We start from the raw sequence: 18,299 nt of genomic DNA on the forward strand, positions 1-18,299 counted from the left end.
GTCCCAAATTTTGCCTGTCCGTGGATCCAACCAGTCTTTAAGATTGAAGTAGCCCAGGTTAAACCAGCGGGTCATGAAATCTTTGGAGGTTCCAGGTTGAAAAGACGAGTTCCCAAGTATTGGTAATAGTGGTGAGAGGGTGGATTGAAGGTGAGCAGTAGGTGCTGCGGTCCTCCATATGCGGATGGTAAAGGAGATAGTGGGTAAAATATTAGTCAGAGAGGGTTTTGGTTGGGGTGGTGCCCAAATAAGGGAAGCCAAAGAGATTGGGAGGATATTTGTGGCTTCTATTAGGCCCCACTTAGTGTAGACTCTAGGAGTAGTCCACTCGGTCAGCTGTCTGAGGTGGGCAGCTTGATAATATAATTTGAGATGGGGAACTCCAAGGCCTCCCAATTCTCGTGGAGAGAGGAGAATCGTCTTATGCACCCTTGGGCGTTTATGGTTCCATATAAATTTGGAAAATTCAGATTGCAACCTAGACAGCTGAGCCGAGGGGACCTGTATTGAAAGGGTTTCGAATAGATATAGGAGACGTGGGAGAATATTCATTTTTAGAGAATATATTCTCCCTATCCAGGATATTTTATAGGCAGTCCATTTATGGAGGTCTTGAAGGATAGTTTGTATCAGTGAAGGGTAGTTTTGTTTATATAAGGAGGAGTATGTAGGTGTGAGGTAGATCCCTAGATATTTTAGGGCGTGAGTTTTCCATCTATAAGGGTAGTGGGCTTTTAGGGAGGCCATGAGGATTGGGGGTATTTTGATGGGCAGTGCTTCTGTTTTGTCTTGATTCAGTTTAAAGCCTGAGAGGGATTCGTATTCTTGTATAGTAGAGTGTAGTGCCGGTAGAGAGATGAGGGGTTGTGTGAGTGTAAGTAGGACGTCGTCAGCAAATAGAGATATCTTATGTTCATGCCTTCCTTGACGGACACCGTGTATATTCGGGTTTAGTCTAATTGCTGATGCTAAGGGTTCAATGCTGATGGCAAATAATAAGGGGGAGAGGGGGCACCCTTGTCGGGTGCCATTTCGTATCAGTAGGGGTCGCGTGGGTGCAAGGGGGAGTTTAATTAAAGTGGATGGGGTTGAATATAAGAATTTAAGCAGGGAAAGGAAGGGTCCCTTGAAACCTTGATGCTCTAGTACCCGGAATAAATAAGGCCAAGAAAGTCTATCGAAGGCCTTCTCTGCATCCAAACTTAGGAGCAGAGAAGGCCTGCCACTTTGACTCATAAGCGAAATAAGGTTTATGGCTTTCCTGGTGTTGTCTCCGGCTTGTCGTCCTAGAATAAAGCCTACTTGGTCATTATTGATCAATGTGGTTAAGATGGGGTTTAGGCGGTTGGCCATAGCCTTTGTTATGATTTTCAGGTCTGAATTGAGGAGGGAGATAGGTCGGTAGCTTTGGGGTAATTGGGGATCCTTCCCTTCCTTAGGAATCACTGTTAATAAGGAGGCTAACATGGTAGGGGGCGGTTGTTCGCCCTGGAGTATCTTATTTGCTATTTTGACTAGTTGTGGGACTAGTACAGACTTGAAAGTTTTATAATAGGAATAGGGAAGGCCATCCGGACCAGGGCTCTTGGAGGAGGGGAGAGATTTTAGTATTTCTATGATTTCGTTTTCCGAAATGGGGGCATTAAGCTGTGCAATTTGGGTCTCTGAGAGGGTTGGAAGATTTAGTTGGGAGAGGAATGTGTCTAGTCTTTGGGAAAAGAGGGGATTATTGGATAGGTCTGGTAAGTTATATAACTGAGAGTAATAGTCTACAAAAATGTGGGCGATTTTTTGTGGGTCATAGTGGGTTGTGCCCTCAACGTCTTTCATGGAATAAACCATTTGTTGGGATGATTTGGGGTTTAACTTTCGAGCTAATATAGTGTGTGGTTTGTTCCCCCTCTCAAAGAAAAGTTGCCTGGACCATTTTAAGCTTTTTTCAAGTTGGAGAATTTGTAGTGCCCGAATTTCTTGTTTTAAATTCTGCATTGTGATGTAGTGTTCCTGTGTGGGGGCCATTTTGTAAGATGATTGTGCCTTAGTCAGGGCAGAGTGAAGGGTAAGGAGTTTTTGGGAGGAAAGTCTTTTCCGCCTGGAGCCCTCAGCAATAAATAGTCCCCGTATGAATGCCTTATGGGATTCCCATAGAATTCCAGAGGACGATACCGTACCAGTATTTGTGTTAAAAAATGAGCGCAATTCCTCACTTAGTCCCTCAGCAAAAGATTTGTCTCTTAGTAGGGATTCATTGAGTCTCCAATGTAGAGGTTTGTGGGGTCTGTGTAGCCAGTTCAATTGCAAGGTAACGCTTTGGTGGTCTGACCAGGCCATTGGTAGTATTTCTGATTTGTCTAGTAGGGGCAATAGTGATGAGTTGGCAAAAAAGTAGTCCAGCCGAGAGTGGGAAGCGTGGGGTGGTGAGAAAAAGGTATATTCAATGGATTTAGGGTTGGCAATTCTCCATAAATCTAATAGAGTGTGTTTTCTCATGAGCGCTCTGAACCTGCGGGAATTGCGTTCATGTGTATTTCTGGAGGTGGTATTTTTAGAGTAACTTCTGTCGTTAACAGCAGAGAAAGCTAGATTGAAGTCCCCCCCTAGAATGAGGGTACCGCTCTTTACTTTTTGAAGCTTATCTAGGAAAGAGGATAAATAGGCAGTTTGGTTCTGGTTAGGGACATATATATTAGCCAGGGTAATGGGTTTGCCAGCTAAGGAACCAATGAGCAGGAGATAGTGGCCATTTGGGTCAGATATTGATTTGGTGATCTGAAGGGGGAGGTTTGACCTGCAGATAATAGCTACTCCTGCCCGTTTAGTTGAGGTAGAGGCCAAATATACCTTAGAGTAGAGTTTGTCTCCTAGTCTGATAGAATCTTGTTGCCGAAGATGGGTTTCCTGAAGCATAGCAATGTCTATGTCCAGTCTCTTTAGGTCTTTTAGTAGAGAGCGTCTTTTCTGAGGTATATTTAGGCCCTTCACATTCAAAGTTATTAATTTAACCATGATCAATGATATTATGTGGTTTGCTGAGAGCATGTGCGATAGGGTTTGGCCAATCTGATTCACAAAGGGTAAGATTCACAAGAAGAGAAAAGAACCATAACAAAACAAACATCCATATCAACAAATGAGATATAACAGGATAAACAGTATGAACAAGCATTGGTTGATAGGTAGGTAAGTATCTGACGCCACTGTAAAGTAAGTGGCCACATGTAGTGACAACAAAAAAAAGTTGTCTAATTGAGGAAGCCTTAAAGGTCGCCAGGCTCCGTAGGAGCCAGGTCAGCTCGCGGGCAAACCTCCTGAGGTGCATGTGGAAGTCCCGGAAGGGTCAGCCCAGGGACCGGAGTCCCAGCATCTAAAGGAGTAAGGACCAAGAACAGGTGTGTAGTTGTGAAATAGATAATATCAAGTTCCATCTATGTTGGGGCTTCATAGGTAAGTATGGGGAGCATAGGGATTGCTATGCTGGGGAGTGGTTTGTTTAGTATAGAGTTCAGCTGGGCAGTGTTTCCATATCATCTTGAGGTTGTGGGAAAGTGAGGCTTCGTACAGGAACACGAGTCCAGTCCGAGATATGTCGTGCTTTTCTGGGTGGTGAGGAGGTGGTAGGAGATCTAGGATTTTGAGTTAGGTGTAGGGACGGGAGTTTGAGCCCCATTTGCTTGAGGAAGAGGGGGGCGTCATCTATGTCAGTGAGAGTGAAGGTCATTCCCTGTCGGTTGACGATGAGACGAAAGGGGAAGCCCCATTTATAGGGGATGGCAGCATCTCGAAGTAGTTGTGTAACTGGTTTCAAGGCCCTGCGTTTTGCCAGGGTGATGAGAGATAGATCGTTATAAATATGAATCTCGTCCCCTTTAAAAGAGAGAGAGGGTACCTTGCGCAGTGCTTGCAACAGGGCCTCTTCAGCTTCATAATAATGCATCCGGACTATGATGTCTTTGGGCCTTTGATTGTGAGGCTGGCGTTCTCCTAGAGATCTGTGGGCTCTGTCCATGCGCCATAGTTCGTCTGAAAAGTCTGTTACTATCGTTTTAAATAACTCCAACAAGTGTGATTTGATCTGATCTGGTTTAACTGACATAGAGACCCCTTTCACCCTTAGATTCTGTCTCCTTTCCCTATTTTCAAAGTCTTCCTGTGATATACGAATGGCTTTCAAATCTGACTGTATGATAGTTTTTTCATCTTCTATGGCAGCCTGTTTTTGGGAGAAAGTGATTGCTTTATCCTCTAGGGCGCTGGTGCGCTCTCCTAGACTTGTGATGTCGGCCTTAATGTCTTTTATGGCAGCGAGAAAAAGATTTTGTAAAGAGTCATGCATAGCTTTGCAGTGCTTGTCCAAAGTGGACTCTAGAAATGCAGCAGTGATCGGAGCGGAGTCCGAGATTATACAGGCCTGTGTGGAGTTGATGTCAGCATGCTCCGTCTGGTCGGCGCCATCTTGGGTGCCCGCCGGGCGGACGAAACGATCCATCGCGCCCGGTGACTGCAGCGGTTTGGAGTGCCCTTTTGCGGCCATGGAGTGGAGGGGGCTGCCGGGTGCCTGTTCTGGTCTGAGCCGTGCGGATCTGGGGCGTAGGGGAGCGGAGAACGGCTCTTCTGTAGCGGCGGTGGGCTGGAGCTCAGGGCTTAGGCAGCCATTCCAGAGACCTCGCGCATGCGCCTCTCCCATTATTCAAGATGTTTATGAACTCTTTATCCTCAATGGAAGGAACTGTCTTATTGTCATCACGAGTTATTTGGAATATAGTGTCACCGAAGTCTTGATGAGAACTGTCCTTACAATTGATTTGCTTTTGTACATCGCATGAAGTCTTTAAACTGAAACTCTCCTGAACTTGAAAGTTAAAAGGATGTTTAAGTGAATGAAAGGTGCATTCAGATTCTTTGATGCTGGTCTTGCATGAGAACACATCATAAGACTCTTGAAATGTATTTAAGCAAACATCTCCTATTATGACCCATCCAAAATCTAATTTCTGTGCATAAGGGGCATCATTTGGTCCATTGCATTGTTGTCGCACCTTATGGACTCTTGGGATATCTCTGCCTAAAAGAAGGAGAATCTTTGCATCATCATCAAGCGGTGGAATGTAACTGGCTATGTGTTTCATATGAGGATGATAAAGAATTGCTTCTGGTGTAGGGATCTCTTCTCGATTGTTTGGCAACTGATCACATCCGATAAGTGTTGGAAGTGGAAATTCTGTGTTTCCATACTCAGATGCTACCACAAAACCATGTGCTCTTCTTCCAGATACCTTAACCAGGCCTGAGCAAGTTTGTAAAGTGTAGGGCCAGGTTTCTCCTTGAATATTGAATACGTTGAAGAATTCTGGACTTGCTAATGAACGATTGCTCTGGTCGTCAAGGATAGCATACATCTTCATTGCGCTCTGTGGTCGTCCTTCTGGATATACCTTAACCAGACATATTTTACTGCATGACTTTCTGTGGAATCCTTCTTCACATACTTCAGTACATTTTGTGGATGCAGATGCTGTCATTTCCTCAGTGCTCTCCCTGCCATAACTTGGTGTGGTCTTTGAGGCTTGAGCAGTTTGAAGCACTTCTTTGGGAGAACCAGGATGATAAGCCGTTATGTGTTTATCACTGTTGCAGTCAAAACATTTGACAGGAACTTTACAGTCTTTAGCAAAGTGGTCTGTAGATGCACAACATCTATAACAAATATCGTGTTCTCTGAGGAAAGACTTGCGCTCTTCAAAGGGCATTTGTTTAAACACACGGCAATTTCTAAGAGGGTGTGGCTTGTTATGAATAGAACATTGATACCTAGGATCATTTTCCTTGACTTGCTGTGGTTTAAAATCAGAGTCTTGAGAACTTGAGAAGATTCCAGTCTTCTTAACATAGATAGAGTTCCGTGAGTCCTTAAACTTGCCTTCAGTATCGCAATTTAAAGATGTTGAAGGAAGAACTGTAGTATCAAAAAATAAAAAGCTTGGGACATTCTTTACAGTAGCTATGTCTCTAATGAATTTGGAGAAAAAAGAAAAAGGTGGAAAGGATACTTTATAGTCCTGTTTATATTTAGATCCTTTCTTTGCCCATTCACTCTGAATATTCGGTGGCAACTTCTGTACAATTGGGTTTACACCATGAGCTGTATCCAAGTAGACAAGACCTGGAAGGTGTGGGTCTGCCTTGGCTCTTTCTACTTCATGAAGAAGGTCGCTTAACCTTCCTGGCGGTAAGCCCGAACTGAGTTCGGGCTATGCCGCCGGAAGGCACCGCTCAGGCCCCGCTGGGCCGATTTGCATAATTTTTTTTTTGCTGCACGCAGCTAGCACTTTGCTAGCTGCGTGCAGTGCCCGATCGCCGCCGCTACCCGCCGATCCGCCGCAATTCCTCTCGCCGCGGCCGCCCCCCCCCCCCCAGACCCCGTGCGCTGCCTGGCCAATCAGTGCCAGGCAGCGCTATGGGGCAGATCGGAGTCCCCTCTGACGTCACGACGTCGATGACGTCGGTGACGTCATCCCGCCCGTCGCCATGGCGACGGGGGAAGCCCTCCAGGAGATCCCGTTCTTTGAACGGGATCTCCGGATCTCCGATCGCCGGCGGCGATCGGAGGGGCTTGGGGGATGCCGCTGAGCAGCGGCTATCATGTAGCGAGACTTTGTCTCGCTACATGAAAAAAAAAAAAAAAAATTTAAAAAAAAAGATTTGCTGCCCCCTGGCGATTTTTTTGCAAACCGCCAGGAGGGTTAATTCTTGAAACTGGTGGTTGTCCTTGTTAGACAGTTTTGGGAAGTTTCGAAGTCTCTTGAATAAGGCAAGCTCAATCGCTTCAGAACATCCATAAACTCTCTCTAATCTTTCCCAAACTATGTTAAGACCCGTTGCTGGATCATCGCAATGAACAGATTTCAGTCTTTTAACTTGTTCTGATGACTGTGGTCCCAACCATTTGATAAGTAGGTCAAGTTCTCCTATAGGCTCAATCTCCAGGTTCTGGATTATAGTCTTGAATGTAGCTCGCCAACCTCTGTAGTTTTCTGGTTGATCATCAAATTTCGTTAGTCCAGAGTTAAGAAGCTCTCGGCAATTCATATACTTGCCAACTTCTACAATTTCAGACTTCTCTGATTTTATTTCTGTATGTGGAAATGCGTCACCACTGCAGACAGTTTGTGGCTTGTGTTGTTCCAGTGGTGATGGAGAGAATGGAGATGCAGATGCGTTTACTCCAGGCGAGGGTTTGATCTGTGTGATGTTTGGAGCATGGGAGTTTGAAAAAGACTGTGTTATGAGATTCATGGGATTTGTTCCAATTGCTTGTGATATTTCTTTGTGATTATATCTTGCTAAAGTCTGACAAGGTGTATAGATTTGTTCTCTTGGACTTGTAGTGTTGGACAGCATAGCAGAATCCTTCAAAGGTACAGTGTTAAACTGAGATTCATGTTTTAACGGTATGCATTCTGGCTGCTTACTTGCTGAACAGGTAGGTGCAGAGACTTCAGCTGTATGCAGGGGAGTATATCCATTGTTCTGGTTCATAACAAATTGCAAAGTTCGTTTAGCAGGATCGTCAGCAGACTTTAGGCTAGGGTAATTAATTCCTTCTTCCTTTTCCACAGCTTGTTCGAAGACCTTTAACCTTGCTAGAGCTGCTGCTTCTTCTCTTTTCTTTTGCAGAAGTTCTAACTGGGACTCTGTCTCTGCCTGCACACGTGTTGCTTCTGCCTGTGCACGTGTTGCTTCTGCCTGTGCACGTGTTGCTTCTGCCTGTGCTTCTGCCTGTTTGCATACTGCGTCCGCCTGTTTGCGTGCTGCGTCCGCCTGTTTGCATGCTGCGTCCGCTTTAAGAGTCGATTCTTGTTCAAAGCAATAAGATTGTGCTTTCGCAGCCTCTGCTTCTGCACGGGCTTTGACTAACTGAATGCTTATTGCTGACCTCTGGGAGAGTGACTGCAGCGATTTGCATGATCTAGTAAATCTGTGAGAGGTTGCTTGCACTGACAGTTTTTTTGAGTGTCTACAAGAAATAGAGGTACAGGATGTAGTTTCGATAAAATTTGCTATCCTATTCTCTAACTGTAACTTCGCTTCCATAAATGTAACATGTCTCTGTTGATCAGCGGTGGTAAAGTCATTCAACTCTTTTGACGCTTGTTCTGTACTAACTTGCGATAGAAAGGAAGAATATTTTTCAGAGAGTTTCCTGTAATTTTCATATGTCTTCTTAAGTCTTGTAAGTGCATTGTTTAATTGCTCTCCATTACTGCCAGTCTTCTCAATATCAGATATGTGTTGCAGCGTTTTTATCCACAATTCAGACAGACTATGAAACATTCCTTCACTTTCTGCTTCATACCTCTCTCTTGCCTTTAGAGAAAGATGTATTGACCGCCTTGGTCTCTCAGGTAGTACAACATGTTTATCTGAATCATCTTGGCCGAGAATTAATTAATCTTCCATGTTAATAGAATGCGCAGAAATAGACATGTTCTATGGCTGCAGATATGATGCTTATGAATCTTATCAGTGTTTTTTTTTTTTTTTTTTAAACTTAATAGCGATAGTCCCAAACAGAAGAAATGTACAATTTCTGAAGCAGTTTGTACTCACTGTATTTACTGTAGGAAGGCAGACAGGCAATTCTTGTACTTTTTTGCTGAATGTCTATTTACTCTTTGTAGATTTGTGTTTGACATGTAGCTAGGTAATCCTTTATCGTATTGCAGATTAAACCTTTACTGATGAGTTGACAGGAAATCCCATTACCTTCTTGCAGATAACGTATTTTTACTGTTCTGTTTCGAATTCCCGCTTTATGTGTGAGGCATACTCCAGAAGACCCAGTCTGTATAGCAGTATAACTCCACACTGATTTAGAAACCTCCACAGGCAGTTTACTCGATGAAATAATGACTCCAAGTATAATCTGTAGTATCTTTACTTGCGTTGAAAGCATACAAAGATGTTTTTTAGAGCATATTCATAGGTAAAAATATGATGCGACTACAAGCACAGCAGGATCGCCTCACTAACTGAACTCAACTGTTGCAGAAACATCTAGACAAGGCTGTTGAGCAGGGAGTTACAGTTGGGAAATGCTAAATAACTAAATCTTGCAGGGGGACTGGAATATACTATTACAAAGAATATAAATAATGTTAAATAACATTAAAGGAGGCTGTTGTGACAGCACAAACAGATCTGCCAGGCAATTGTTTAAAAATAACTAAATATGGCAGCCTCCATATCATTCTCATCTCGGGTTTATTTTAAAGGCATCCTACAATCAATAACATAAATGACCGTGCTGCTGACACCACGACACTCAGCTGTTCGAAGACATCTGAGCTCTGTGCGATGATCAGAAGCCAATTTCATTTCCTTATGGTACTGACATACTGTACTACAATGGACTTACCTTCACAACACATTTAATAGTAGAACAAATAGTAATGCCAGCATCTGTGAGCACCCACTCGTCTCTCAGCACCCCTCCTGCATAGGTCAGCTCCAGATATCTCCTCCCTTGCTTGTCATCTAATAGCTGGATGTGGAAAAAGTCCTACAAAAGATATATTTCCTTGTGAAACAGTTCTAAAAAGTTCAGTCTATAAGCATGATATGTATCTGTCATAACGTCCAGTTTAGTACAACTAAGGTTGCCATATTTAGTCCGATATCTTACTCTGTTTGCTCTGAAGGTTGTATTACTTAAAGGAGTACTGTAGCGGGCTGGGGGAGTTGAACTTACCTGCGGCTTCTAATGTTCCCCCGCAGCCCCCCCCCCCCCCCCCCCAAGTCGTAAATTCCGGAAGTGAACCGGAGGCGGGGACCGGAGCATCGGTGAGTGGCTGCGCGAGCGCAGGACTACTGCAGGGGACCATTAGAAGCTCCAGGTAAGTTCAACTCTTTTTTCCCCATACCCCCTACAGTACTCCTTTAAAATTGGATGATAAATTACATCTAGAAGACACGAAGCATCCTACATTTTTCACACCACAGAGCTCAGTGACAGGCCATTTGATTCAAGTATAAAACTAAGGGACTATCTATTTGACAAATCATAACGACCAATCTGATTGCATTCTAAAATGGAGAAAGATAATTGGAGAAAGAAGAGATGAAGATGACTTCTCCAAAGTGTTGGAGTTTTGAATTCAATACATCATTCCAAATTCACCTGAACACAACACATTCAGCAATAATTCTGCAGACAGAATGAGAGGAAGTTCACCTACTAGCACTTTATGGCGCATATCATGTGAGTTTATACTTCCTCCTTCCAAAGCCAAAAGGAGCAAGTATCAGAGACGTTCCCTGCAGATTCAGTGCTGAAGTGTGGTGCACCAACACTACGGCTCAATACAGTTATCTAATTCCCAATAACAGTATCAGGAATAAAGTGCATCTGTCACTTGATTAAACCAAGCTGACATTAATGTAAACCTGTATTAAAATTTTCTTAATAAGTTAAATGCATATACAAATATAACAAGTGTTAATAGCAACTTTCCGCCTTTCTGTTTTCTTTCTAATTCATATCTCCCAATAAACCTGTGCGGGGTTGGTTAGGGGGGGGGGGTCAATCTTACCTGTCTGATGTCTTCTTCATTCGTCCCTGGCGCCTCCCACAATGCTAGGGGTGTTCCTGCAGGCTTTCCAGAGCTGCCATTGGGCAACTGTCTCTCCCTGGTCAACTCCCCCCCCTTCCCCCCCCCCCCCCCCCCATGAGAGAGATCTCTCTCCTTCAAGCGTCGTGACCCAGAGGTCACGAAAGTGAGGCAGTGCAGGCCTTAAAGAGGAATTCCAGTGAAAATAATGTAATAAAAAAGTTCTGCATTTTTACAATAATTATGTATAAATGATTTAGTCAGTGTTTTCCCATTGTAAAATATTTGAAATCCCTGATTTATATTCTGACATTTATCACATGGTGACATTTTTACTGCTGGCAAGTGATGTAGCTGCTGCTTGCTGTTTTGGCAGTTGGAAACAGCTGTAAACAGCTATTTCCCACAATGCAGCAAGGTTCACAGACAGGAAACTGCCAAGAGTACGTACTCAGAATTTCTTTGTGGGAGGGGTTTCACCACAATATCAGCCATACAGCGCCCCCTGATGGTCTGTTTGTGAAAAGGAATAGTCACTTCTCATGTAAAAGGGGGTATCAGCTACTGATTGGGATAAAGTTCAATTCTTGGTCAGAGTTTCTCTTTAAGAGCGGCGGGGATTGTGGCTACCTGATAAACCCAGCCCATGTAGCCTAGGTTTTTTTTTAATTATATGAGCCCAGCCCGGGCTCTCTTTAAGGGGTAAAAACCAGGGAACGGTATCAGTTAAATTAGAGTAGGAGAGTACAGTCTGTTCTCCACATTTCCTCACTGTAATGAAGGCCATACACTGTACAATCTCTTCTTTTTTTTCCTTTTAATAGGTTGAAAAATCAAATCAATCCACTATACATTATGCAACTTGTTCTAAAGCTTGATCAGAATTTTCTACCATGCTCAATAGATCATTATCAAAACCAAATATTCTGGTTGAATTGTAGAAAGCTAGCCGAAATGAGAATGACCTCTGCTGGCCCAAAAATATTTTCCTGCTTCTACCCATGACCGGCCTTTGACCTAAGCAGTCGCAAAAGGCACCACATAGACAGGGGCACTGGAAAGATGCCTCCCCAATGCTGCTCCCCCTAGCTGAGGGGAGACATTGCTCAACTATCATCTTCCAGCGACAGAAGCTCTCTACCAGCCGCTTGTCAAGTATCCCATCTCCATGGCTACAGGAGTCATTCCTGTGCCCCGCCAGCATATACTGTTGTGTCACATGAGAAACAATGCTGCTATAACAATACAGTGGGGCTGGACACAGGGCTCATAGAGAGCCACTGTAGCTGGATGCCGAGGGGGAAGTAACCTCCCATGCTTTGCCTACACTTGTGTCTCTGCATGGAGGTAGTGTGGTGAAGGGAGGTTTATTGCTCCCTATACTTGGGAAAACTATTTAGTCCAGAGGGGGCGGAGGTGCATGTCTGCTGGCTATACTGGAGCTAAAGAGGGCTACTTAATAATGGGGGCACAGCTGGCTACCTATATTGAGGGAGGGCAAAAATTGTTACTAGGGCCTACCTAATACTGGGGGCACATCTGCTTTCTATACGGGGACCACCTACTGCTGGGGGAATCTGTTGCCTATACTGGTAAGTAATTGATACTGGGGCACATCTGGCTACCTACCCCCTGGGGGGGGGGCACACTTGACTACCTTTAACGGGGAGGCCTACCTAAGAGGGGCACCACTGCTACCTATACTGGGGGCCTACCTAATACTGGAACACATTTGCTATCTATACTGAGGTGGATACCTAATATTGGGGGCACATCTGGCTACCAATATTGGGGGGCTACAATAATTATGCAGGAACATCTGGCTACCTGTAGTTGGAGTAACTACATAATACTGGGGGCACATCTGACTACCAAATACTATTAGGGGCACATCTGACTATCTAATACTAATATCTAGGGGCATACCTGGCTACCCAACACCTGCTGCTACCAAGAACTTAGTGTTCTTAGTAGCAGACCAAAGTGTAGTTTCACTCAGGGCATTGTGAAACCTAAGGCTGGCCCTGCTTCCACCTGTTATATTTACTGTTTTCACTTTCAGATAAATCAATTAATGTAACTGGCTACTATGGGCAACAAGAAGAAATAATGCTCCATGCTTGATGTCCTGGGGTACAGCTTTAGTTCCCTCTGAAGAATAGCTATACTAGATCAATAGAAACCTTGTGTCAACTAATCCTGTCACCATGACAAGAGATGACAGTTGGCAAAGGGAGCAGATTAGTGAGGGAGAAAGGGGAGGCACAATGTTTTGATTTATGCAAGTCTCACTCTATACACATACAAAAAAAGGTTATTGCAGAGCAAAAAATTATACTGAAGCTAAAAGTGCAGTAATTATACAAGACAGCAACATATATGATATTTTCACAGGTTTGCTTTTGCTTCCCATGATTTGGTCTCATGTTCCCGTTAAGCAAAGGGGTACTTTGCAGGTAGCCATACAGTATTCCTCCTCCTTGATTGGTGCTTTGTAATTAAAAATGTAATGCAAAAGTTAAAAGAAACCAAAACCCCGAAGTAGGATGGGGGTAGGGGGTGTGTGTAGTGCAAACTAGCACATTTTGGGGGCAGGGCCAACATGTAGCAGGTGTGCGCACTAAGAATGGGGTGTGGTGATATCTCAGTCATACAGTGGCAATATTATCAATAAGAGGCACTTAACAATGATACAAAATAATACCAGCAAGAGGCAGATATTACCATCAACAGGCACATTTTAAATTAGAGCTACATTCCCCCCAGCCTCCGGTCCATGCATATACACCAGAGTGGCCATGGCATCCACCATTCTTCAGCCCATCTTCATCCTTTCACCAATACGTTTTCCAGTGCAGCCAACATAACCCTCTCTGATGTACCTGCATATCCACCAGTGTGGCCAAGATGTCCCCAAGTGTCATAGTATGTTCCCCAGGGTTGATATTATACCCCCATCCCCACTCAACGTATCCACCATTGCGGCAATTATATGCATTATATTCCCCTCCTCCCATGTTCCAAAATAATTCAGCACAGCCATTATATCCCCAATCCCCAGTGTCCCTGCATGGGGCATGCAGGGTGGCCATTGTACCCCATGTTCAACACAATGTCCTAAAATGTAACTCTCCCCCATAGGCAGAGGAGCACAGAGAAACTGCTGACAGTTACAGCTTCCTGTTCTGGTGAGTGGTCTCTGTTGATCCACCTATCACATTCATCATAGGTAAGTATGACATCACTTATCAGGGCATGAATGGAAACGAGAGGAGGGTCAAAAGACCATGGCACGGAAAATGTAGCTATGCCATCAGCTGTGTCCCTTCACCCTCCATCTGCTAGGGAATTGGAAAGACTTCTGATGGGTCTGCACAGCAACTTGGTCTACCAGTCACATGGCAGTGATCGATGAGTAGCTCGCAATTGGGAGTTTGTTGACCCCTGCCTCCAAGAGGAACTGTGGTAAAAATGTCATAATGAATAAAATTGCTGAATAAATTTTACAATATTCATTTATAGATTATTTGGTCAGTGTTTGTCCATTGTAAAGTATTCCCTCTCACTGATTTACATCCTGAAATCTATCACTGGTGGTGACATCTTTAATCCTGGTGATCTGTACAGAATGTTCCTTCACTGAGAATGCTATGCACAGAGGAAGATACTGCTTGCTTGTCAGTTGGAAAAAGCTGTTTTTTTCCACAATGCAATGAGGTTTACGGACTGCAAACTGTCAAGACCATGGTCATGATGACTTCACACTGTGGGAGGGGTTTCGCCCCAATATTAGACACACAGATCCCCCTGATGCTCTATTTAAAGCGGACCCAAACCAAACTTTTTTTTAATTAAAAATATTTAGTTGCACCACTGTGACACATACAAAGATAAATAAACACTCCTTCAAGCCTATGAGCATTTCAATGCATGCTTTTCACCCTTCTCTTTTCATAACTAGGGTTATACAGGTGGCAGCCAATAGCAATTCCTCCTTGCTGGACACTATCTACTCCACAAGTTTGCTGGATTTTGTCCCGGCAATTTGAAAGGAAGGGAGGGGTTCCTCCAATAAATGTAAAATATTTTATATTTGTCATCATGCAGCTGAAAAAAGGCAGCTATTTATTATTATACTTTAGAAAATAGATTTTATTTCTGAAATCTTGTATTTTTAATTTGGGTCCACTTTAAGGAATGGTAAAGATTTCTCATAGGAAAGGGGGTATCGGCTACTGATTGGGATGAAGTTCAATCCTAGGTTAAACTTCCATTTTAACCACTTCAGGATCACAGGTTTTTCCCCTTAAAAACCAAAACAACTTTCGCATTTCAGCGCTCTTCCCATTCATTCAGCGATAACTTTATTGTTACTTATCACACTGAAATTATCTATATATTGTTTTTTTTCGCCACAAACTATGCTTTCTTAGGGTGGTAGTTTTTGCTCTGAATTATTTTATTTTATATGCATTGTAAAGGGAATAATAAGGAAAAAAGAAAACAATGATTATTTCTCAGTTTTCAGCCATTATAGTTTTAAAATAAAATGTGCTTTGGTACATAAAACCCACGCATCTTATTTGCCCATTTGTCCGGTTTATTACAACGTTTAAATTGTGTCCCTAGTACAATGTATGGTGATAATATTTTAACTGGAAATGAAGGAGCATTTTTCCATTTAGGGATTTTTAATACTTTTTCACTTATTACAAGAACTTTTTTTGAAAAAATGTACTCATGACATCCGTATTACAAAAGTCCCTAAGGTAACTATTTATGTAAAAAAAATTAAATGATGTAATTTTTTTAATTTTTTTTAACAAGTGTTTTATTTCTGTAACTGTGGGGCAGGGATGTAAGGGGTTAAAAGTAATAAAATAAAAAAAATAATAATAACCTTGCTATGGAAAACAGTATAGTGGCATAAATAGGTGTATTTTACTTTTTGTTTCTATTAATAGAACCCAGTCGAACACGGAAGTGTCGGGTCTCAGAGCTTATGCGACGTTAACAAGCTCTGCGAATACACGGGAACAGTGATCGGGATTGAGAATCAAAAGATTCTCACATCTTGATCACAGATGGAGGGGGCTGCGACGGTGGATCGGCAGAAAACAGCGTGGGGATCGTGAATGCGACGGTAAGGCAGCAGTACGCATATCTACGCCCCTGATCCGCACGTGAAGTTTAAAGGGGCGTGGATATGCGTACCAAGGATCCTAAAGTGGTTAAAGGAATACTGTAGGGGGTCGGGAAAAAATGAGTTGAATTTACCTGGGGCTTCTAATGGTCCCCCCCAGACGTCCTGTACCCGCGCAGCCACTCACTGATGCTCTGGCCCCGCCTCCCGCAATCACAGACCATACTGGTCCTGCGCAGTACGCTCCTGGTGACATCAGCGGGAGGGAGGACACGGCAATGCAGGTGTAGTGGTTTTCAGACTTTAAAGTCTGAAATTCCAGAAGTGAACCGGAGGCGGGACCGGAGCATTGGTGAGTGGATGCGCGGGCACAGGATGTCTGTGGGGGACCGTTAGAAGTACCGGGTAAGTTCAACTCATTTTCCCCTGACCCCCCCCCCCCCCCCTACAGTATTCCTTTAAATAGAACCCGAGGTGGGATTTAATTATGTTACTGGGGCACAGAGGCTGGTTGTGCACACTAAGACCAGCCTCCGTTGCCCCATGGTGTGCCTCCAGGACCCCCCTGCACGCCACTATACCCCCTGCAGTGCTGGCGACACGCAGCGCGTCGCCAGCACAGTGTTTACCTATGCGCTGTCAGTCAGCGCCGCTCCCCCGCCTCCTCCGCATCGGCGCTACCCGCCCGCGTCACTTCCCTCCTATCCACAGGAGGGAAGGGACACGGGCGGGTAGCGCCGATGCGGAGGAGGCAGGGGAGCGGCGCTGACAGACAGCGCATAGGTAAACATTGTGCTGGCGACATGCTGCGTGTCGCCAGCACTGCGGGAGTATAGCGGCTCGCAGGGGGGTCTTTGAGGCACACCATGGGGCAACAGAGGCTGGTGTTAGTGTGCACAAGCAGCCTCTGTGCCCCAGTAACATAATTAAATCCCACCTCGGGTTCTCTTTAAGTTACCCTGATAAAAGAAAAAAAATCTCTCATGAGCGTTTTTTATTAAATAATTTCTCCCAAATTAAATAAAATCTGATCAAAATTATTTTACCTAATTATTAATATGGTATTATTTTTGTTTGCTGAGCTAAAAAGATATGGCATAGAAAAGGTAGTAAAAAGAAGTCATAATTCATGATAAAAGTTTAGTGCATCAGGTCATTTGTCACTAGTTAACTTGAAGTAATCTACTGGCAGGTGTTCCTTAAAGTGTACCCGAGCTGACATGTGACATGATGAGCTAGACCTGTGTTTGTACAGTATCAAGCATACAAATAAATAATAACATTCAAGTATGCAAGTGAAAGTTTCTTTCCAGTTGGGACCAAGTCAGACTATAGCCTAACCCTCACTGATAAGGGAATTACAGCTATTCCCTGACAGGGAACAGCTTCTGAGTGCAGGGGATAGATAAAAAAGGTCAATAGTTCTTATATTTTAACTCTGGGACATAGAAAGAGTGTGTCATTGAGCAGAGACAAGAAAACATTAAATCCACGTTTTACGGGCAAGTTTTTAAACATAAAATAAAACTGTGAAACATCTAAAGTAATTTTTAGTAGTACCGCTATTCCCTCAGTAACCCCCACATTCACTGCTGCTAACTGGAGTTTGCCTATACTATAGCAGAACTCCGGCAGCCAAATTATCCGCCATAGCCACTATTTTAGGTCATTTAGGCGCCACACAATTTTTGAGCCGCTTATTTTTTTTTTTGTGTGAATCATTTGCTGCCAAATCCAGCACTTTATTATTGTAGTGCATTTCTAAAGACAGTGAAAAGCAGGTAATAAAAGATGGTTCTTTTAGTGGATTCCCACTGTACTTAGATGTGTGAGTGTACATGTATTTTAATTTTTTATAGCATTTTGACATAGTGGTTCTTTAAGATCACGCAATCTAACATTGTAATATTCCTCCAAATACACATTGATGCTATCTAGGTTCGCTCTATTTAGAAATGAGCTGTTTCTAGGTTATAGGAGGAAACCAAAGCAAATAAAAGAAAACCATAGCGAGAATACAGAAAGTCCCCCACTGGGACTTGCACCTTGTAAGCTATTATTGCAAAAGCACAATGTTTACAAGTAGTCACTGTTCTGTCTACTAATCACCAACTCCCCATCAAATGTTCTGACTAGCAGCCCTTGTTGCTGATGCTGAGAGAGCACTGTAAAGAAGCTGAATTACCTTGATCACCTGTTTGGCATCTTTAACGGTTTGCCCAGGAAGAAAATCAAAAGATTCACAGACACCATCAAAAGCTACAAAGATCTTCATGTTGCCATCAATAGATCAGGAATTATAATTCGTGCCTTGGGTAACAAAGCCTATATTGCATCTGCTGCTTGCAGCACGTCTGATTAGTGAAACAGATACATTGCTAGGACTTATTCCCCTGGCAAACTGCACAGGAAACAATCTCCACCCAGCTTTCAGAGCAACTGCAAACAAGGCAAGGGAGTACAGGTTGGTCACTATTATTAATGGCCAGGGAATGAGCACTGTGTTTACCTCATAACTTTCAGTGAACAGACATACATACTAATCTAGT

The 18,299-nt window shown here is 43.5% G+C and overlaps 1 protein-coding gene across 1 annotated transcript in view; it reads right to left on the reverse strand.

The window, feature by feature from the left end:
* Nucleotides 1-18,025, reverse strand: part of ANKUB1 (ankyrin repeat and ubiquitin domain containing 1) — a 77,494-nt gene extending 59,469 nt beyond the window's left edge. Inside the window, exons 1-2 of the mRNA XM_068279255.1 lie at nt 17,936-18,025; nt 9,416-9,559 (exon numbers count right to left, since the gene is read on the reverse strand). Of these exons, the coding sequence (XP_068135356.1) occupies nt 9,416-9,559; nt 17,936-18,025 (234 nt within the window). The remainder of the gene's footprint in view (nt 1-9,415; nt 9,560-17,935) is intronic.
* Nucleotides 18,026-18,299: the final 274 nt, after the last annotated feature.

Source organism: Hyperolius riggenbachi, chromosome 4, assembly GCF_040937935.1.
Source record: "Hyperolius riggenbachi isolate aHypRig1 chromosome 4, aHypRig1.pri, whole genome shotgun sequence".
Lineage (NCBI taxonomy): Eukaryota > Metazoa > Chordata > Amphibia > Anura > Hyperoliidae > Hyperolius > Hyperolius riggenbachi.